At 42.8% G+C, this 22,455-nt stretch overlaps 1 protein-coding gene across 1 annotated transcript in view; it reads right to left on the bottom strand.

Moving 5' to 3' along the window:
* Positions 1-915: 915 nt before the first annotated feature.
* ECM2 (extracellular matrix protein 2) overlaps positions 916-22,455 on the bottom strand; it is a 36,994-nt gene continuing 15,454 nt past the window's right edge. The window contains 9 exon segments of the mRNA XM_087823136.1: positions 916-1,035; positions 1,037-1,077; positions 3,501-3,667; positions 6,262-6,588; positions 7,898-8,037; positions 10,130-10,287; positions 16,531-16,666; positions 18,323-18,438; positions 20,381-20,872. Coding sequence (XP_087679262.1) covers positions 916-1,035; positions 1,037-1,077; positions 3,501-3,667; positions 6,262-6,588; positions 7,898-8,037; positions 10,130-10,287; positions 16,531-16,666; positions 18,323-18,438; positions 20,381-20,872 — 1,697 coding nt within the window.

The following is a 22,455-nucleotide window of genomic DNA, read 5'->3' as shown; positions in this document are numbered from 1 at the left end:
CAAAGGAACAGGCACACCAGCTAACTTTTTTTGCCAGATACAGGTCTGGCTGCATCCAGGGAGCTGTAACCTGCAAATCTGAGAAGCATTTGCTCAGGCCAAGCTCTCCAGCCTGGATGTTGGCCAGAGAGTGAGGGAAGGACCAGGGACTTTGGTTGCATGTTCTTTGTGAATCTTAAAACTTGGTATGTGGTTTAGACAGTACCTTTTCCATTTGTTTTAGAGAAAAAAGGAGGAGCAGCGGCAGCTAGCTCCTTCTGATGGTAGCACAGCTGCTTTGTCTGAAGGGAGAGCCTTTAGGGATACTTCCTCCTCAGGGCTCCATGAACCCCTGCTGAGCCATGTTTAAAAACCAGACCTGTTCCAAACCTGTTACTTTATAATTGAGTTAAGTCAATCCCAGTGAAGCGAAATGACTGCATAATTAATCATCGGAGACCAAGATGGGCACCCAGGTATCCTGATTGCTGGTACAGTTATTTCCATACGGTTCCAGGCTGTGCGTGTCTTTCACCATATCCTATCTTCAGTGCTTCTTGAAATAGTCTTATCTACAATAATCCAGTTTCAAAATTTAGAATATAGTTAGTGTTCCTTGTATATATGTGCAAAGAAGACACCACTAACATTTTCACATTATGGCTAGACCAAGGAGTTCCTTTGTATACATATGTGTTAGTAATTATAGCATAGTTCTGAAGCCAAACTGGACATCTGTGTGTGTTTTTAACATTGAATTGTGAAAAATGTTTGCTGTAAGGACATTTATCACTTTTTAAAAATGTAATTAAATCTTCCTATTCAGAGCATGATGAAATTTTAACACTGAAAAAGTTCAATGCTAGATATTTTATATTTTAAGTTATAAAATCAATTTAAATAACAGCATCTTCTGACTTAAGAACAAAGCTTCCCTTAGTCATTCTGATTTTCAGCCTTCCTAGAGATTCTGCTCTGAACAGGGTGTGTCTGAGCGCACAGTAGGGTCTCGGTGTGCTCCTGGGCCTTGTGTCTCTCCAAGGTTGCCGGGAATGGCTGGGCCTTCCTGGGTTTTGTGAGGCTTGGACACTCTTGAGACTTGGGGCCTGGGGATTACCCACAGGAAGAGGGGCATAGGACCCCAACATACTTCATTGCTTCGCTAACCTGTTTACCTGCCTATTGGTTTGATTGTCTATTTGATTTCCTACTTACTGCCCCTACCACATGGTATGCTCCCAAACCAGAGACCTCATCTAATGTATTTGTTACTGTTTCTTTCTAAAACAGCCTCTGGGACACAGCTGATTGAAGTCAGAATGAAACAGGAGTGCAGGAATGGTTCAGCGTCCGTCTATGCTGTCCCAGGGCGCTCAGTCTGTTTGCTCCCCTTACTCAGTTTGAATCCCCTCTAACACTGATTGTTTATTGCTTAGATTGCCTTTTTCATCTTGAGGCACACATAAAGTAATTACTAAAGTCCTGCAGCACACCAAAAAAATACATGTTTTCTTGTCAGTCTGACAAAAAAAAAAGGTATAATTTTGATTCATTCACACTGGATGGCTATTGTTGTGTTGGCTGTTGTCATTTTTTGACAATCTAAGGGCAAAGAGGTCAGTGCCCCTGACTAGTCAGATATCGCATGTTTTTAAATTCTTGACGTACAACTGTTCAAAATCGCTGTCTTAAACCATTCAGGTCTGTGCATTTATATTCACACAGCAAGAAGCACTGCACAAGGTTTCTTGTTAAATTAATGGTAACCATATCCTTTTATTTTTACCTGTCTCTGACGTTTAACTTGGCCAATTTAAATTAGTTAATGCTCCTGCATTCTGAAACTAGTTATAAATCTTAACTTTTTGTTCTGTAAGGTTCTTTTTCTGTTTTTAGCCACCTAGTATAAGCCTTGACCGTTAACTGTAACATTCTTTATCACATTGTTATTCTTTCTTGTATTGCAATCTCAAAATCCTAGCTATTAAGAGAGAAGGGCTTAGAGAGAAGGGCTTAGAAAGAATAAGCTCAAATGGGTAAATTGAACTTTCTCCCGTTGCCCAGGATGACCAAGGTAGGCCCTCAGGTACCTGATTTCTGGTGTAATTATTTCCTTATGATTCCAGCATATAAGTGTCTTTAGTGCTTTTTGAAATAGTTTTATCTGTAATCATCAACTTTGGTTGAATATGCTGGTTGCTCTCAATTTTATACGAGAAGTTAGTAATAATGAGAACACACATGCAAATCACATTTCCCAGATGCTTTTCACTCTGCGGTGCTCCTAACCGCCCTGTGAAGTGGCCTGGAAGGTTCCGAGGGTGGGGAGAGAACTATTGAGAGATTAAATAATTGCAGTTGAAGATTAGCGTAACCTTCAAAGGGTGCCAAGTTCCTAGTTGGGTGTTTTTCAAGACACAAAACTGATAGTAACAAGAGAAGTCAACACTCTTTCTATATGTGCCTATCATAAATTATTTTAGCAATAAAGATAAAAGATCATTGCATAGTGAAAATTTTAATTATGCTTTTGATAGTGTCCAGTATATAGTGAATATTAATACCTTTTTTTTGAACTGAGTAAAAGGGTACATACACTTGAGGAAAATTAGGGGAAAGAAGATAGGTTCTAAAAATGACTGGTAAAGCAAAAATTTTCAAAAACTCATGAGTCAGGTTTACATTTGTAAGGGTGTAGTCAAGGATAATTAACTATGTTTTAAGCAAACTCCACTGCTTTCCATAAAATCTTTTGATCTTGAATAAAGAATAACAAGGGTGATCTTAATATACTGTTACACTTTTTAGATTTACAGAAAACTTTCAAAACAGTATGGAATTCATGTGTATCCTTATCCCAGCTTCCCCTGATATTAATAATCACATCAGTACCATAGTACAATTCTCAACACCAGGGAATTACATTACAGTAGTGTTTTAATTTCACGCATGTAATTAATAGAAGGAACTAAAGCTAACTCAATAATTAAGTGTATTTATACCAATAATTGTTGCATAGGGTCTTAAAGAAAGTTAATATATTACTGTTTTAACTTTAGAATAATAAACAGAACACTTATTCATAAATTCCACCTGTAGTTTTTTCCTGCCGTTCACTTCTTGGTCTTGTACCATAGCATACATAATTGTAAATGGACTTCAGATGTCCCCAGCTAATAGCAGTATTCACAGGTTGGTTGTAAAGGACATGCTTGTTTTGTTCCAGATCCTCCCAGTCTAGCTCAGCAGTGCATGGCATGCTATTCCCATGAGAAAAACTGTGCAGTGAGATGGCTTCTTTCTAGAGTGTGAAACTGAAACCTTTGCTAAATGTGCTAGGAAACTAAACCTTCTAGATATATTTTTGGTTACTCATCTCTGGATCAGTGAATCAGGTGGACTAGCATAATGCTACTGAATGTAACATGGCATGATGTCTCTCTTATTCATGATAAATGCTACTACAACAAATATATAAATACAGTTTATAATTGTATTTATACAGTTATAAATGTGGAATTATGTGATATTCTGTGGTTTAAGAACAACGCTTGAGTATGATCTTATGCATGAAAATGCGTAGGGTGATACTTCTCTTGTTTTGATGTAATTGTTTTCAAGATGAAGATGTTCCAGTGCTGAGTCATCCTCTTCTTCAGCATTGCAGATTTGTTCTGGGAGAATATTCCTAAGGAAACAGACACGACAGTCAAAATGGCCCACGTAACATTCTGCCTTGGTAATTTAGGAGAAATTTTTATATTTATTTTAAAAAATTATTTTGTTGTTAAATAAAAGTAGATCCTTTTTATATTATATACCAGAAAAAGTTTAAAATACATCAAAGATCTAAATGTGAATAGATGAAGACAACTATGTAGTAGAATACAGAAAGCACGGCCATACCCTGGGAGCAGGGGTGGTCTTCCTACTTGTGACTTAAACTAGAAGCCCTGAAAGAGCTTCTAGTAAGTTGGCTCCTGGGTGTTTTAGAGAATGCACTAAAGACAGTGGCGAAGTAGATGAAGATCTTTGCAACTTTTATCACAGATTAAGGGCTCATATACAAAGGCCTAAAAATTGGGAAGGAAGGAAGAGAAAAAAAAGCGTAAGGTAACTAGTTCACAAAAGAACAAATGAAATGATGTGTAAACATGAAAAGATGCCCAGTTTCGTTCATGACAAGAGAAATGTAAATTGAAAGTATACTGGTATACCACCCTCACCAGATTTGCTACAAAAAACGTCCAAAAGCTCATCAACATGTTCTGACAATAAGGCTGTAAAGAACCAGATACCATTGAAAGGAATTCACTATAGGTAGAGCCCCATCCAAAGGATTTACATTATCTAGCAAAACTACAGGTGCATTTTATCACCCAGCAATCCCACTTTTAGGAATCTGTACCAAAGTTAGACTGGAAAAATACAAAACAATTGAACAAAGTTATGCATTGTGACATTTGTAGTAGTAAAAGAATGGAAACAGTAAAATTCCTATCAATAAGGAACGGGTTGAATTACATCTGAAAAGTGCAATACTATTCAGTTGTAAGAAGAAATTCTTTATATACTGATATGGAATGATACCCATGATATATTGGTAATTTTAAAAAGTAAAGGGTGAAACTGAACACACTCTGTAGAGAGGGGAAAGAAGAATCCTCTTTGTAGTACACGTATAGTAATTACGGGAGAGGATGGGGAATTATCAGTATGTACGTATGTATGCTTATACTTGGTAAAAGAAATACTGGAAGCATAAACTAGAAATTAATTAAAAAATTTAACCTATGGGGAAGGACGGATTACAGTGTAAGGGACAGACATAGGAGAAAGGCTTCTTTTAATATACACTGTTAAACAGTTTTGACTTTGGAATCATATAAATGTTTAACAGTAAAAATAATATTAATCAAATAGAAAAGAACAATTTAAAAACAAAAAATAAAGACCTTTTCTGAGTATGTATTAAGTTGTTGACATATTGTTACAGATAAAATGACTATTTCAGGTATACATCCTTTGTGGAACGTACTCTAAAGACAAAGAGAACTGCCAAAACATCATAAACTTTTTTGTTGTTAGTCATAATAATGGTATGATGACTTTCAAACTATTGTTTATATATTGTGATACAAAAATGTAAGTAAATATTGTTGGGAACCTGGATTTTTCAGTGTAAGATAAACAAGTTTAAAACAATAGGAATACTCTTCATAATGTTAAATTTGAATTGGGACTGTCGGTATGAACTCTTTCTTTACAAAGTGCGTGTTTCTGACAGTGCACTTAAATTCCTCAAACAGTAACAACACTTTTGGGAAGAACATGCGTGGTGTGCGTATTGGGTCCTCTGAATACTATTCCCTTATGAGAGGCGCTGGGCTCTTGAAGAAACCTGGCGTGGGTGCACAGCAGGAAGCGGGGGTGAGCTGCCCGGGACTAGTGGAGGCCTCTCCAGGGCATAGCAGCCAGCTTGAAGGGCTGCCGTTGGCCAAAGACAGTACAGTTTAAGAGAAATAATTACAATTTATTGAAACATTCTGAATGTGTAAAACCGTAAGTTCATGTTGATTCTCCAGACAGAGATAGAAAGACAAAAACAAAATAAGAAAGCAGAAACACATAATCACCAATTAATTTTCCCCAGAGATAGCCACTATTAACATTTTAACATATTTTATAGTCTTTTTATTCATATGTAATGCATATACATATATGTAAATTTTCCAGTTTTATAACGATGTAATTGACATGTAATATTGTATCATTTTAAGGTGTACAATGTAATGACCTGACATATGAGACGCTCCTGCTTTCTGGGCAGGAGTGTGTCTGTAGAAGTGAGGGAAGCTGAATCACTATAAGTTTATTTAAAATTTTGCCTTCAGAAGAATCTAGATAGAGGCGATTTTAATTTTAGCATGTTTAGATTTTGTGTTCTGCAGGTTAATGTGTTTATAATTATACGTGAGGGTGGGAACAGCACCATAATATAATGCCTGATGCTTTATTTCACCCTGTTGTTAAGGTTCTAAGTATTATATAATACCCTACTTTTGAAAAATTTTACTATGGAAGCTTGCAGACATACAAAGTTAGAAAAAATATAATGAATTCTTATGTACCTATTATCTTCTAGCTTCAACAGTTATTAACATTTACCACTCATCCCTTTTTTCCTTAAAATAAATTTCAGACATCATGTCATGGTAGTTTAATCATATATTTTGTCAGTTGCAACAATATAAATGGATACTTGAAAAAGCCAAAATTTACCGTATCTTGTTGTTGTTCAACCTCAGAAAATGTAATACTTTCATTTCTTGCACCCCTGGTGGTATAGATTGTAGGTCATTGTGATCCAGAAACAGCTCTCTTAGAGAGTGGTATGCCCCATAGAAGGAGACTCGGTCCACGCCGTCATCAGAGAGTTTGTTGAATGATAGGTACAAGTATTCCAGGCCCGGCTCCATGTGGCCAAACACGTAGCCAGGGATGCGCTCAATCCTGTTCCCCAGGAGCACGAGGTGCAGCAGCGACTTGGGGAGGTAGGAGGGGACCTGGTAGAGCTGGTTGTAGGAAAGGTCGATGGATTCTAGGTTTCTGCAGCGAAGGAAAGAGTAAACAAGGGGGACCATCAGGGCAGTGACTGTGAACTTGAGGTTATGACAGGGCCAGTCAGATGCTTGGTGATTTTCCTGCCAGCACTCGTGTGCAGTACACTGCCCGGTGTGGCAGTGTCAGTGTGGTGGCCTGGCTTCAGTATGTGTGCTCTTACCTGGGCACCACACAGCTGCTTGTGTTCTGTCAGAGAGGAGCATCAGCGTTCAGAGGGGTAATGGTGAGGCTCAAAGAGGTCCTCAAATGTGCCTAAGGTCAAACTTGAATCAGAAATGAGATCCAGGAATCTGGCCAACATCAGACTTCGTCCCTAACCCTCAAGGGGCCCCAGCAGAGGAGTGGCCGTGTTGTGGGAATTTTGTATTCTCCTTCCTCATTTGATCCGATTGCCTGGCACCTGGGACACGAGAGAGACTAAGGGATCTAGAAAAGGTAGCTCACTGGCCACAAGATCAGGAAATATGAGCTACCCGGCGGTTTCAGGAGCCTCACCTGCCAAGACTGCTCCTGAGGAAGACTCACTCCCCTTCCACCATGGCATACTGCCGAACCCAGGGAGCCCCCACTCCTCTTCCATCTTGTTCCATCCTGCTTCTGAAAGAAACCTTTCCTGGGCTGTGCTAGTCAGATCCCTTGTTCCCTTGCCACGTGTTCAACCTGCTAACAGGGTTCAACCCGGCTTTCCCACATGGCTCATTCTCCGCTCCTCACCAGCAAGGCCTCCACACTGGCCCCTTCAATGAGGGCTGCAGCCTGGGGCCACAAATTTATCTCCAGGAAGATGGGGTCTGCTGTTAGCCCAGGCCATCAGGCCAGGCAGCCCCCAGGCTATTTTGTAAGACTTGAGGGAGGGAAATCCTTTGGAGGACTGAAGACAGTGTGGCGTAGGACAGTGAAGCCTGGTGCTTTCACCGAAGGTGGGGGGGGGGGGGCAGGTTTCTTCTTCACTCTGTGCAAGGGATTAACTCACTTAAACTTCATGACTGCCCTGTGAGACCCACAGAGTGAAGGTGTCGTGGTGGTCAGACCCGTGTCCCTGCTCAGGCTCAGTGGTGGCTGGCGCAGCACCTGCCTGTGGTAAGGTGCCCACAGCAGTAGTGCCTGGGGTCACCCTAACACCAGCCATATCATCAGTGGTTTGAGTTCCATGAAAGAGGCTAGGTTCTAGGGAAGGGGGAGGTTCACTAAGAAAGGATGCTCTCACCTCCTTCATGTCTCCACCCATGTTCACCCCTCTTCAGTAATGGTAAAGGGAGGAAATTGAACAAGTCTAGTTATAGCATATACTTACTCTTGGTTTATCCAGGCTAAAGGTGCAATCCTATTTTCTTCAATTTTATTGTAACATAGTACAATGACATTGATATTTCTGGTATGATTGAAACAAATTTCAGTTATCTCTTCAATTTGGTTATTTTCTAGGTATAATTCCTATAATTAAGAAAAGACATTTTTTTTCTTGTTGATAAAATACATTCAGTTTTACAGATATTAAAATGGTATTGTAGACATTTGTAATACTTTCAACAATAAATTTTTAAAAACAGTATTGTAAACTATTCTTTGTAGTATTATCTAGAGAGTTTTACTGCTCCTCCAAGTGAGTTCATTCTTTAAGTTGTCAAATTTTCTAATTAGAAAAAAATGTATTGTCTGTCATTTTATTTAGTTATTTTTCACATAAAATGTTGCAGTATACATACAGTATGCCATAATAACTGGATAAAGCTTTCCTAGTTTACAAAATTCATTCATATAAATTATTTCATTTGACTTCAAAACCCTAGGAAAAAGGTAGGAATTACAGTCCCCATTTAGCAGTGTAGTGAATCAGGCCTAGAGACATGCAGAGCCATCCCTGGGTTGCACAGTGATGTGTGAAGAGAGCTCGTCCTGGCTTGGCCCCACCAGTTCATGCTGTCTGTAATATTTTTAGGTTCGTGTTTTTGTACTTGATTTTGTATTGAAATTAATTTCGTTAGAAGTTAATTAAGAACTTTCATTTAATGTCAGGGTGAAGTTTACTAGAACTTGAAGTAAGTGTTCAGCAGCTAGCTGTCTTCAAGTTCATTCACTTGGCATCAGAGAGAGTTTTTCACTCAACAGGGATCTTGTTGGAGTTCAGAAGTAGAATAGGTATGTATCTTCACTATAACTTTTGTAGTAATTTCCCCCTTTGTCACTTAATTTTGGTATTTATTAGAAATAGGTAAAGAGATTTTTAGCCTTTTGCTTTTGCCTTCATATGTATTTTGGGGTAAACTAGATCAGTGGTTCCCAAACTTTGTAAAGCACAGTCACTTGTGAGCTGTTGAAAGTGTGAAATGTACCCCAGTCAAAGCACAGTCATCCGTACATTGAACTGTGCGACTCTGGGGCTGTGCCCCGGATGGAATCAGAGCACAGCGCCGGGGTGGGCAGCGCCCCCGTGGGAGTGGGGGAGGCCCTCTGGAAAGAGAACCAGAGAGGAGGGTCCGGTGTGTGCGCACACGCCTGGGTGCGTGCGCGCTTTACTGTGTGCATCAGTATGTATGGAAATTTTTAATTTTTAAAGATGTTACAAATTGCTGACTCCACCATACAAAGGACCTCAGTTAACACATCTGGAATAAGTCCAGGAGTCTATTTCTTTAGAATCCAAGTGGTTGTGATGTCAAGCCAGGTACTGGCACCTTGGTCTTTACTATTTTGATACATTCTGATGTTAAATCTTAATCTGCAAATAGGAGAAAGAGGAAGGTGGTGGCTGTGGCAGCAGCATCAGGTGACCAATGGCCCCCTCTTGGCTGTGAGAAACTTCGTCCTTCTTGCTGGGTGATCGTGCACATGGTAGAAATGGAACTCAGAGGAGGTGGCCTGGGTGTCAGCGGGGTCTGCGAGACCTCCGTGTCCTTAGTGCAGGAAGTTGGGGTGTGCACTCAGTAGCAAAGGCCACCAAGAGTCCCCCTTAGTTAAGCGTGTTCCTTGCTGCAGCAAAGGAGGTCACACACATCAACAGTAGGGGCATCTCCAGAGGGTAGAAACAGGACGACATTTGGGCCCTTGGTGGGAGCTGGTCACAACTGGTAAGTTGGGGGGCTGCCAGCACAGTCGTCAGCCTTCTCTGTAGATTGCATCCATCCATGCACGGCCACTGCTAGTTTATGTGGGATTCTGGGCGGAGCAGACTGGGATGACTGTCACAGTTCCTGTTTGGGACAGTTAAAACTATCTTGCAAGTCAGGGTACTTTTTGCAAGTTGTAGTTTTTAAATTTTTAGTTCATTTTCCTAGTCTCTCCTGAGGAGCTGTCAGCATGACCGTTTATTACTTTTTTTAAGGGTCTTTACTCATAATTATAACTTTGATTCATAATTTTATGTAATTTGAAGAGAAAACTGTTCAAATTATAGTAAGTTCTATATACAGCATTAAAACTAACAAGTTTAATATGCATCACAATAATCTCTTAAATATATTGTTTGGGGTTTTTTTGTAGCATACTTTATTTAAAATATAAAACATTAGAAAAAAGATATTGGTACCTCAATAGAAGCAGGAAGACCCTGTGGTATAATTTTAAATTTATTTTGTCCCAGACGCAGGTAGGATAGGCTCTTCAAAGGTTTGAAAGCTAAAGGATTGACATTGGTCTCACTGAGATTGTTTCCTTCCAGTTCTAAGGTAACCAACCGACTTAATCCTATAAAAAAATAAAATTATTGGGATATTAGGATAATTGGAAAACCATACAATTTCTATAACCTTTCAAAATGTCATGTGAAATGTTCGGTTTATTTGGAGGGCAGATGTAGCTTCTTTCTTTGTATCTCTGTAGAGGTTTTTCCCAAGTACTTTTCACATTCTAAATACTCAATGCAGCCAAGACTGAGCCTGAGTGCATGGTCCTTGGAGAGGCAGGCTTGTAGAGAAACCATCGTGCTGTCTGGTCAAAGTGTGTACTCTAAGGGATGGGAGCGGTGGTAGTTCAGGGGTGAGCAGGGTGCCCCACGGAGGCAGCAGTAGCCAAGCAGGGACTTGGAATGCAGCTGGGCAAAAGTAGAAGGTTGTGGAAGGTCCTTTGAAGCATTTGTGGAGATAAGTAGGTATGAAGTGGCAGCATAATTGGGGATGGACCAGGAGTATAGTGCAATGAGGGTGCCTTTTCCAGGACAAAGGAGGAGCGTGCTTTGCCTGGAAAACCCCGTTTCTGAACATGCAGCACTGAATTTCCACCACAGTGTTCACTTCCTGGAGAGGATGCAACCAAGTGGGCGTTTGAAAGGAAAATAATCAGAAGCTCTCCACACGCTCAGACTGTGCGACCAAGAGAGGCCTTTATACAAGCAAGTTTTATCCACATTATTTCTACGGCCTCAAGAGTGGAATGATCCAAACTAATCAGAATCTTAAAGAGGACTGGGCGGCTCAACGAGAAGGTGGAGGTGGGACGCGTGTGAGGGTGAGTGTGTGTGAAAGAGCATGTGTAGAAGTGTGCGAGTGTCTGTCTGTGGGGACTAGCTGATGGTGCTGTGGGCCCACTGCTGCCACCACCGCCGCTGGCTGGGCGCTTCTCGCTTGCAAGTTTGCAGTGCGTGCCATTTTGGGATATTTGCAGAATCTTGGTTGCCATCAACAAATCAATATACAACAAGTGCTGGTGTGAGTGGAGATAGGGGAATCCTGGTACACTGCTGGTGGGTGTGCAGATGGGTGTGGAAAGCAGTGTGGAGATTCCTCAAAAAATTAACTATGGAACTGCCATTTCATCCAGTGGTCCCACTTCTAGGAATATATCCTAAGAACCCTGGGACACCAGTCAGAAAAAACATGTACCGCTATGTTCATAGCAGCATAATTTGCAGTAACTAAGATCTGGATACAGCCCAAGTGTCCCTCAGTAGATGAGTGGATAGAAAAGCTGTGGGACATTTACACCATGGAATACTATGCAGCTGTAAAAAAGAAGGATCCCTTACTCTTTGAGACAGCATGGAGGGATCTGGAGAGTATTATGCTGAGCGAAATAAGCCAGGCAGAGAAAGACAAGTACCACATGATCTGACTCATATGTGGAATCTAATGAACAAAATAAACTGATGAACAAAATAGATCCAGAGACATAGAAGCATGGAATAGACTGAGGGGCCTCAGAGGGAAGGCGGGGGTGGGTAGCTTGGAAGAGATTAACCAAAGAACTTATATGTATATATGCATAACCCACGGACACAAACAAGTGTGGTGAAGAGATCAGTGGGGAAAAAAAGGGGGGACATTTGTAACACTTTCAACAGTAAAGATAAAGTAAAAAAAAAGAAATGAAGATACAAAGAAGGGGAAGCATATACTGTGTATGTGGATTAGAATTAACATCATTAAAATGTCCATACTACCAAAAGGAATTTATAGATTCAACGCAATCCCTATTAAAATACCAATGGCATATGTCACAGATCTAGAACAAATAACAATCCAAAAATTTATATGGAACTAAGAAAGTCCCCCAATAGCCGCAGCAATCTTGAGAAAGAACAAAGTTGGAGGGGTCACAACTAGACTACAAAATCCATTGTAATCAGCACCGTGCTACTGGCACAGGAAGAGGCATATGGATCAATGGAACAGAGCAGAGACCCCAGAAATCGACCCACGCCATTACGGTCAATTAATATTTGACAAAGGCAAGAGCATACAATGGAGTAAAGACAGCCTTTTCAGTAAATGGTGCTGGAAAAATTGGACAGGTACATGCAAAAATATGAAACTAGTCTATCAATTTACACATACACAAGAAAAAACTCAATTGACGAAAGACTTAAATGTAAGTCACGAAACCACAAAAATTGTAGAAGAAAACAGGCGGTAAAATCTCAGACATCTCACCTAGCAGAATATTTGCTGATACAGCTTCAAGGGCAGGGGTGGGGAACCTTTTTTCTGCCAAGGGCCATTTGTATATTTGTAACATCATTCACGGGCCATACAAAATTATCAACTTAAAAATTAGCTATGAAAAAAGCTCCTAGATTTGTTGACTTTCAAGTTCCACCTGCGGTTGCCTTGGCAAGGCCAGACCCAATGATTTCACGGGCTGCATATGGCCTTCAAGCTGGACATTCCCCACCCCTGTTCTAGGGCAAGAGAAACAAAGGAAAAAATAAACAAATGGGACTACATCAAACTAAAAAGCTTATGCACAGCAAAAGAAACCGGCATCAAAATGAAAAGGGAGCCCGCTGTATTGGAGAACATATATCAAAAATATATAGGGAACTCATACAACTCAATAAAAGGAAGACAGTCTAATTAAGAAAGGGGCAAAGGACCTGAATAGACAATTCTCTAAAGAGGACACACAGATCGCCAAGGGTATATGAGAAATTGTTCAGCGTCACTAGTTGTCAGAGATGCAAATTAAAACCACCATGAGGTATCACCTCACACCTGTCAGAATGGCTCCATCAGCAAATCAACAAATGACACATGCTGGCGAGGGTGTGGAGAAAGGGGAGCCCTGGTGCACTGCTGGTGGGAATGCAGACTGGTGCAGCCACTGTGGAAAACAGTATGGAGTTTCCTCAAAAAATTAAAAATGGAGCTGCCTTATGACCCAGTGATCCCACTTCTAGGCATATATCGTAAGAATCCTGAAACACTCATCAGAAAGAATATATGCACCCTATGTTCATAGCAGCGCAGTTTACAATAGCCAAGGTCTGGAAACAGCCCAAGTGCCCATCAGTAGATGAGTGGATAAAAAGCTGTGGGACATTCACACACAGGGAATACTACGCAGCTGTGAAAAAGAAGGACATCTTACCTTTTGAGACAGTATGGAGAGACCTGGAGGGTATTATGCTAATCGAATTAAGTCATAGAAAGACAAGTATCACATGATCCCACTTATACGTGGAATGTAATGAACAAAATAAATGATGAAAAAAATAGTTCCAGAAGCATGGATACATGGAAAAGACTGAAAGGTCTCTGGGGTTGGGGGAGTGGAAAAGATTAACCAAAGAACTTATATACATATATGCATAACCCATGGACACAGACAATAGTGTGATAAAGTCCTGGGGAAGGGCAGGTGCTGGCTGGAGGAGGGCAACGGGTGCAAATGGGGGATATCTGTTATACTCCTACAATTTTTTTAAAATTATAAAAAGAATGGGCAGCTCAGCAGTAATGATTGCCAGAGGTGTCTGAGTCAGACATTCAGGATGTAACTTTGGGGTTTGTTCAGTGGTTAAGATTTCCAGAATAGGGGCCGTTCTCATATTCAACTCAAGTCATGACCATTGCCCTAAGTGCTCTGTGCAACGCATTTCTTACTTTCAGGCCTATCAGAGAAGCAAGAGTACGTAGCACAGACGCCGGAAGAGAGCACAGAGGAGGCAGCAGTGTAGACTTGATTGTAACGCAGTGTGAGCAGGGCTCAGCGGGTGGTGTTGAGGGTCAGTTGAAGGGCTGAGAGAAAGAAATGAGGGAGGCCAACCAGCACACTATAATAAGTGATTATATTTCCTCATATTCTCTTTAATTTTCAAAACAAGATCCTGAGAATACAGCACATTTATCTAGTATGAAATTCAGGTTTGGGAATATAATAGAAGTTTTCCAGTCAAAACAGATAATAGAAGTAGACTAATGGTTATTTTCTGACCTCAGAAGAAACATCATACACAATACAAACTTATGATACTATGAATCACTTTGCAGTATCCTCTCATTTATGTGTATACTGTATGCGTAGGAAACACGGTATGTGTGTTACTGTACGCAGCAGGAGACTGGATAGAGTTAGAAGAGATTAAAAGGTTCTTGCAGGAGAGCGGGGTAGGAGTGTTTGTCAGCGGGGCGGGTGGGAAGTCATTCCCGCGGTGGGTGGGTTTGAGATGTGCACAGGCATTGTCAGGCACATCTGGTTTTCTTCTGCCGTCCCTCCTTTCTACCCTTGCACTCCTCCCCCTCAATGATAAGACCCAGCTTTTCTCCCAAGTGGGTATGCAGGTCCGTGCGTCCCGGGCGAACTCCCAGTGTCCTGGCACAGCCTGCGCAGCTCCTCCTTGGCTGATTCCTGCCCACCCCTTCGTGCCTCCTGCTGCTGCTCAGGCCCCTGCACCCTGCACCCTGGACTGACCGGTGAGGACGGCATGCCGTCCCTGTGGCACCACGCTCTTTCATTTCTTCGTGCGTTTGTACATGCTGCTTCTCTCCCTGAGGTGTCTGTCTTCCCCCTTCCCTGGAACTGTACATAACCTGCCATGAGAGATAGTAGAAGAACAGCAAGCCACTGACAGCCCTGCCGGCGGCTTCCACCTTGGAAGCGCAGTGGCACAGCCCTGGCGCTGGCCTTTTCTCGGCTCACACTGCTTACTGCCGCCAACCTGACCATCGAGGGCAGCAAGACTCACAGGAGCTGAGGAGCCTTAGAGGCTGCAGCAGTTATGAGAGAACCCAGCACCTGAGTGGTTGGCACTGGAGCAGGCCTCAGAGCAGCCCACACAGAGCAGGAGTCGCCCGCACCGCGAGTGCAGGGGCCCTGTGGGGAGGCGGCAGTTCACCCGGGCCCACAGCGAACCCGCGTGTGGAAGCATTTGGGCAGGAGGGAGAGCAGAGGCAGCTGCGGGGAGGTGTGAGCCTTTGCTAAATATAGACTTAGGTTTTATAACGTGTCCTCTGACAGCACAAATAGGACTGTGCTCACATGTAATTCACATACAGCCCCTTAGTACACTTCTAAATTAAGTGTTCCTTTGGTCTGTTCCAGTTTCTGGCGGTTAGAAATGGGACTTTCTAATGTGTTTTCCATATGACAAAGCTCACCCAGCCTTGTGTGTGCTATGTTTCCTGTGTACCCTGAAGTCCACCTGGAGACAGTATCTCCATAACCGTGGCGTCCTCAGATTTGGCAGTGCTCAGTATGATTCCTTTCCCCATCATCAGAAATGGTTTCTTCCTATGAAGTGTTTTGGGAGTGAAAGGAAATAATTGAATCATTTTATTCCTTTAAAGCCTTGGGTTATCAAGGTACATTAACATGATAAATGTATTCCAGATGAAATACAAAGTGTTAGCAGCATACCTCGAGAGGAACGCTCAACTGTTAGGAAGGTAAAACAAGAAATTAAGCCGTCTTTGTCTTCAAGAAGAGTTTAATCAAAGACGTGAACTAGAATTCATGAAAAGCTAGATGTAACACTGCCTCTTTTATACATAGTTCATAATATGACAGCTTCAGCTATCCAGCTTAGTCCAGAAACAGCCATACGAACAGTCAGTTCTAGGTGTGTCAGATGCATGGAATGTGGGGCGCTGTCACTAAAGCCCTTGCGTAGGAAGGCCAGGCCGGCACAGCAGCCACACGGGCAGCCAGACACCCATGCGTGTTGTCCATTGTGTGCTGTGGCCAGAAGTGCCAGAGCGAAAGAGACTGCCACGGACTGCATGTGCGAACGTTACTGTGCCCCTGACTCCTGTCGGATACATAATTCTCATATGCCAGCACATGGCAGACTACAGTAGCAAAATGTGTGGAGGCAGCGGAGCTGTGGCGTATTGAGCATCTAAGGGGGATACAGGAGGCAGTCCGCCAGCCGTGGCGCAGCGCCATCGCCACCAACCCCCACCAGGACCATAGTGCAGATGGCACCAGCCCTTGGCTCTCGAAAGTGCAGCTCGGGACATGATGGGTTTGGAGGTCAGTGACTGTTGTAGATGACTGAGAGTTTCATTTCCTTTTAGAGTACATGTTAGGACAAGGGGCAGTTTAAAATACATTTTAAGAAGTTTCACCAGTCAGTGTTAAAATAAGGTGTATCAGCTTACACGGTAAAGTGACCTAAGGAACCTTGCTAGCTGTTCATTTGGCAATACTTCAAGTGAAATTCCCACACGACTGCAAGAGAAAGGTAACAAGGCCCCAGACCCACATGCTCAGTACCTGATAAACTTGCTTCATCGATGGCCCGGAGGTGGTTCTCGCTGACTCTAAGCTCTTCCAGAGTAGGTGGTAGCTCTGAAGGGATCTCCCCCAGGTTGTTTCTGTCCATATTCAGCTGCACTAGCTTCTTCAGGAGCTTAAAAGGCAAAACTGAAAGTTACGCTTCCAGCTGGTCCCAGGTGTACAGTAGCCATCTCACTGAGCGGTTTGCTGTGGTTGCGTCTCACAAGCCTGCACTTGCTCGGGTTTAGACCAGTTCCCCACTCTCCCTGCCAGGTAGCTGTTGGTCCTGCCAGTGTTCACTCCCAGCATTTTCAGCACGCCCCACTTGGGGACTTTGTATGTCACTCACCCGTACTTATTTGTCACACGTGATTGTGGCCTGTGTACGTAAACAAGAGAGAGCTCCTGTGGCCACTGGGTTGATTGTATTTCGCTAGATCTTAGGTTTTCGCCTTCTCAGCGGGAGACACACAGTTAACTAAATCATGTGGTAAACCGAATCTGTCCTGGATGCTGAAAGTAGGACAGCAATTTGAATTGTCAGGTATTTGTAAACCTCAGTTTTCTATGTTCATTAAGTAGAAGCAGAATTATAACATAGCACTAATTATAGCGGAAATTCTTCAAAATTAAGTGGTACAAGCATCATAAGCTGTGCTCTGCGGTACCCAAGCAGTTTCAGCTGTGGGAAGTGCATCCCCACCGCTGAAGTTGCATGCGCGTTGGGTGGACTGCCCGCGCTGCCAGAGCAGAGTACTATGGGGGGGACAGGTCTCGGGGAGGCCCTGTGAGTGACTCACTTCAGTGGTGCTCAGAGTCCAATTACAGCAGGCTGGGAATGGGACAGGAAACCCCAAAACAAGAAAAGAAGGTGTCTTCCTTTTTGATCAAATACAGGAAGTCATGAGTCCCATGTTTCGATCAGGAGGATGGCTAGTGTGAGGCCAGCCCTGTTGGTCTGACTTACATGTGGACCTCCCTCGCCTTCCAGCCCAGAATCTGACAGAACCAGGGGTGATCGCACAGGTGCCCAGCAACTTGTCCAGGAGTGGACGGAAAACTGTGCAAGGGGATCAGGTTTGACCGAGTGGGATGTAGTATGTTCTACTTGGGCTTCTTAAATCGCACACACTTATGTGTATTTGTTACACATACAGACCCCTCTTCTTTTGCTCCTGCATTTGGTTCTCTGAAATTCCCTGATCCTCTCTCCTCCTTCTTAGAGAAAAAAAGTGTCAAATCTGTGTCTCTCAGAAGTTTTTCTGTGCTGTTTCCCGCCTTCTTCCCTCTTTCCGCCAGATTTCGTCTGAGTCCACTTGGTTTCCAGAGCCCCTCTTGCTGAAGCACCATCCCTTCACCAGATGTTGCCCATGCACAGAATGGGGCAGCTCTGACTGCTGGCCTCAGAGGGCTCAGCAGTTTCCAATAAAGCTGTCCTCTCTTCCAGGAACTCCTCATGGACTGAGACCATGTTTCAGCATGCTTTCAGCTACTGGGGGAAAACTACTCTGTAAATTTTAAACATTTGTTGTGTCATTAATGCTGTTTTTGGTGTCCTAAGGGTGTGAAGCACAGAAAAACGAGCCAGAAACATGTGACACAACAGACTGTATTCAATATAAAACTTCAGTACAGCATAGGGACATGAGGGAAGAAACTTTCTAAACTTAGAATACTACCAGGTAAAGCAGTTGACTTTTTCTCCGTTTCCCATCTCTACCCACTGCCTGTGCAAGTCATGGGGAAGCTGTATAAATAGACTGTTACTCACAAATCAGCGCGTGTTTACCTTGAATGCTTTTGGACCTATGCCTGAAGAGCTGATATTATTTTTGCTCAAATCAAGCCTTTCCAAATTCGGTAATCCATTAAATGCTTCATCTGGAATGGAGGTGATGGAATTGCCTAGGACACGGAGCAGTTGTGTTTTAGATATATGTGCCAATACATGTACACATGTGTCTGAATGCACACACATACATACATGTGCACTTGCACAGAGAGCAAAAGAGTTTTATCTGTAGGAGAAAGCAATACTCATAGCATGGGCAGAACCCATACCATATAAGCAAACACACATTTAGAGAAGTAGCAAGGCTGGGACTAAGCTGCTCCCCAGGCAGCATTTTCGCTCTGAGGGCTCGTGCTCTGATGTGTCATGTGTGGGTAAAGCTGCGTAATACAGCCAGAATGTGGTTAGTGGGACAGTTCTGTTAGCATTGTGCATTTCATAACAAAGACTATTTCTGGAAGGTAATGCAGAAACTGATTTTTGGAGTTCTTTATCTTTTCCCACTGACATTTCTTAGACTCTGGTTCAGAATCATAATACTATTATTAATTAATGAAGTCTTGGGCATGTCCGCTTCAGCCTCTAAATAAGCAACATGAAGAGATACTCTCTCAGATCGCCTGCAGATCTAATGTTTTACTTCTATGACTGTAATCTACACAAGTCCCTACATGCCTCACATTTATGGGGCTTTATACATGTACATTTAAGTATAGGAGTCAGTGGTTTTAAACTCAGAAAATGAGCTTCCCAGAAACAGTGAGTACTATGTAAACCACATGTGACCTTGTAAAGCTACGATAGTGTGACTGAGCACAGGTCATTCATCTGTCACAAGACTGTAGACCTGCCGCAGAGCACACCTGGCGTGTAGGCCCAGGAGGGTGTTGTTGCACAGGAGTCTCTGGGTATACGAGGAGTTCCTCTGGAGGTCACAGAGTGTGGTGTTAGCAAGGCCATGACACCGCTGGTGTCCACACAGGCTGGCCACCCTGAACAAAGGTGTCAGACTTTTTCTATTGAATATTTATATGATCATTTACTATTTCTATGGTAGTTTATTTCTGTGATTTCCCCTGAGGCACGCCTGAAACCGCCTTCAGATACTTTTGCCCCTGCATCTGCAGGGCAACCCTCTCATGGGCCTTGTCACCCGGTCTATTGGCCCATTCCCCCTGCCAGCCAGTCTCACACCCAACACCTGGTCATGCTCTTCCTCCACTCAGCCTTCCTGGGTGGCCCTATAAAAACATGCCACCAGAATGGCTACCGTGAGGGGATAGCTGGCGGGAAGCAGGATGGGGGCCTCTCTGATGTTGCTGCGGCAGGGACTCCTGATCATTTCTTACAAAGCTAAATGTGCATTTACTGTGTCCCTCCAGGGAAAGAAAGCTTTGGTCCATATAGACATCTGGATGTGGGTGTTCATAACAGCTGTACACATCGTTGCCCCAAACTGGAGATGACCCAGATGTCTTTTAGCTGGTGCCTATGGTTCATCCAGACAACCACTCAGCAGGGTAGAGGGGCAAGATACTGATAAAATGCAGCAACCTGGATGGCCTCACAGCAGTGTGAGGAGAGGAGGAAGCCCAGCTGAAAAGGCTATGTATTGGTGATTCCAATTCCCAGCGTGCTGGGAAAGGAAAACTGTAGACCCAGATCACATACCACATCCTGGTGGCAGGGCCTGTGACGGGAATGAGGGAGGTGATGGAAATGATCTGTACCGTGATTGTGGCAGTGGTTACCTGACTATATGCATGTCTCAACACGCAATAACGTGCTACAAATAAGTTTTACTGCATACAAGTTCTACCTCAGTAAAGTTGACTTCAAGAAAGAAGTCCGCAGGAATCCTGATTTGATTTGGAGGAATCTGCTTTATACCTAATTATGCTACACTGTAGTATACCCTGCCTCTTCTGCAAAGTTTATGTTTGAAGATTGTGGAAATAGTCTGGAGTTCATTTATATTATAAGATTGAAGTTAACATTCATAGGGCAATGAGAGTTATTTACTTTTAAAGTAAAACAGACATCAGCATCTCTTACCAGCGAGCTCCAGCCTTGTTACCCTGGGTGCTGTTAGCGGTGGTATCTGTGTGAGGCCAGCGCCCTTGCAGCTGATGGTCCTGTAGGACAAAGAGCACCCGCTGGGCAGAGGCGGCCTGCCCCGGGGAGGGCGGGGGGCCGGGTGCGGGGCCGGGTGCTTCTCGCGCCCCGCGGGCTGTCCGCGGCCCTGCGCCTGCCTCCGCGCCTCTGCAGGTCCCTGCTCGGCCCCCTCTCTGCCCTGGCCCTCGGCAGGAAGTCTTCCCACGGCTCCAGGTCCTGGCATCTTTTTCTTTTGTTCCTTGTCTTCATTTTCTTCCATTTCTTCAGCCTCCTCAGAGTGAAGCTCCTCTTTTCTCAGTGCTCCATCCACTTCCACCCGAGGAGGTGGCCGTTGCTGATGAAGCAAATTAGTCGGTTCTCTTTGTTCTGAAGAGTCACCAGAACATTCAGTTTTGTCATTTAATGCTGCACCACTGAGTAGCGAGGAGGCTGCTACGACCATGCAGGGAGCAGGTGGCAGGCGCATTGTGATGTTGATAAAAAGAATCGGAACAAAAATGAGGTGAATAAATATTATTCCCTCGTGGCATTTGAGTGCAGTTTAAACGTGAAATGCATCCTGAAATTTTTGCTTGAATAGTTTTAATAGTAACTATTTCTATTCTGTAAGATCTATTATAGGTAATTTTTATGTTGAGTGAGGTTTTACTATTTATTTTTACTCCAGTATCGTGCTACCTGGTAACTACAGAGGGAGTGATACTCCCACATATGATGCAAAGAGCAGTCCATGGTGAGACTGCAGCCTATTCGATGTGACACCTTTGCCACAGGTACTGTTTATTAATTAGGGTTGTTGATAAAGCAAGAGTTTGTATACTATCAGACATAAAAAAGGGAAACATGCATATTTTATTTGCTTATGATATTGAAAGTGGCTTTTGTTTATAGATTTATTATTTTTGCCCAATTTTCCTTTAGCTCCATGTGTCTAAAAGCATCCTCTGATAGAAAGTTCTTCTGTTCTCCCAGACTCTACTTAAATCGTTTTTGCTTCCTCAGACTCTTAGAAAACATCTGGACTTACCTAACCTAGAGATGCGCATGAGGGTCTTTCTGTTACTCCATAACGATGAGAGCAGGCATAGTATAAAGTGGAAGGGCCACCTACATTTGTATGTAGCTGTTAATATCTATTGCTAAAGTGAGGCACGGGTGGCTAACACCACCCTTGAGACTCACCCTCTGGATGGAGAGTCCTGGGAAAGAGTGAGTGTAGTGCATAAACTTTCCATCAAAACACATAAATGTGCTTAGTCATCTCCTGCTTTTATTTAATACTAAACACAAATCACCCCAAAGAGAACTTGGAAAATATCATTATTTGAAGAATTACTTGAGATTTCAATTCAGTATGTATTATAAAGTGTTAGAGTTATTTTCTCACATTTCTGGCAGAAAATACAAACGGGGAATAGGAAAAAATTAGCAGAAGGAAACTAGATATTATATTAAAACATTTAAAATCCTTCCTTTATATCCAAGTTTATTTTTCCAAGGTAACCACAGCATTTTAAGAATAATTCAGCTCCTTTGACAAATGAGGATTTCTGAATCTTTTCTTTATAAACATTGTATTTCACCCCCAAGGAGTCAGTTTTATTAAACATTTCTATTTTCTAACACTTTTATTTTCTAGCACTTTTATAATACCTTAGTAAAGTAATTCATAGTATCCACCAAAATACAATTCCTAAATATTCTAAAGTTCTTCCCTGGCAGGAGGCTTTTGCAGATACCTAACCTGTGATCATCCTTGATTATAGACTAGAAAAAACAGCCCAATCCCGCCTCATAAATTACTTAACATGTACTTATTTCATAAGGCATTGGCTAAGCTTTTCTTGGAGGAGACCTGGGCCTTTCTCCTGAGGATTCTCTACTCCATCAGGTATGAGCCTCATGGGGTAAGGGGACAGTGAGCAGCCAACAAAACCTCACAGTGTGATCTTCCTGCGCACAGCATTCCGCACAGCAAGAGACTGCCCAATCGGCTGGAGAGGGGCTGGCTTCTC

Source organism: Miniopterus natalensis, chromosome 12, assembly GCF_054644295.1.
Source record: "Miniopterus natalensis isolate mMinNat1 chromosome 12, mMinNat1.hap1, whole genome shotgun sequence".
Taxonomy (NCBI): Eukaryota; Metazoa; Chordata; class Mammalia; order Chiroptera; family Miniopteridae; genus Miniopterus; species Miniopterus natalensis.
The sequence above is the reverse complement of the archived record's forward strand: the minus strand, read 5'-3'. Positions and strand labels throughout refer to the sequence as shown.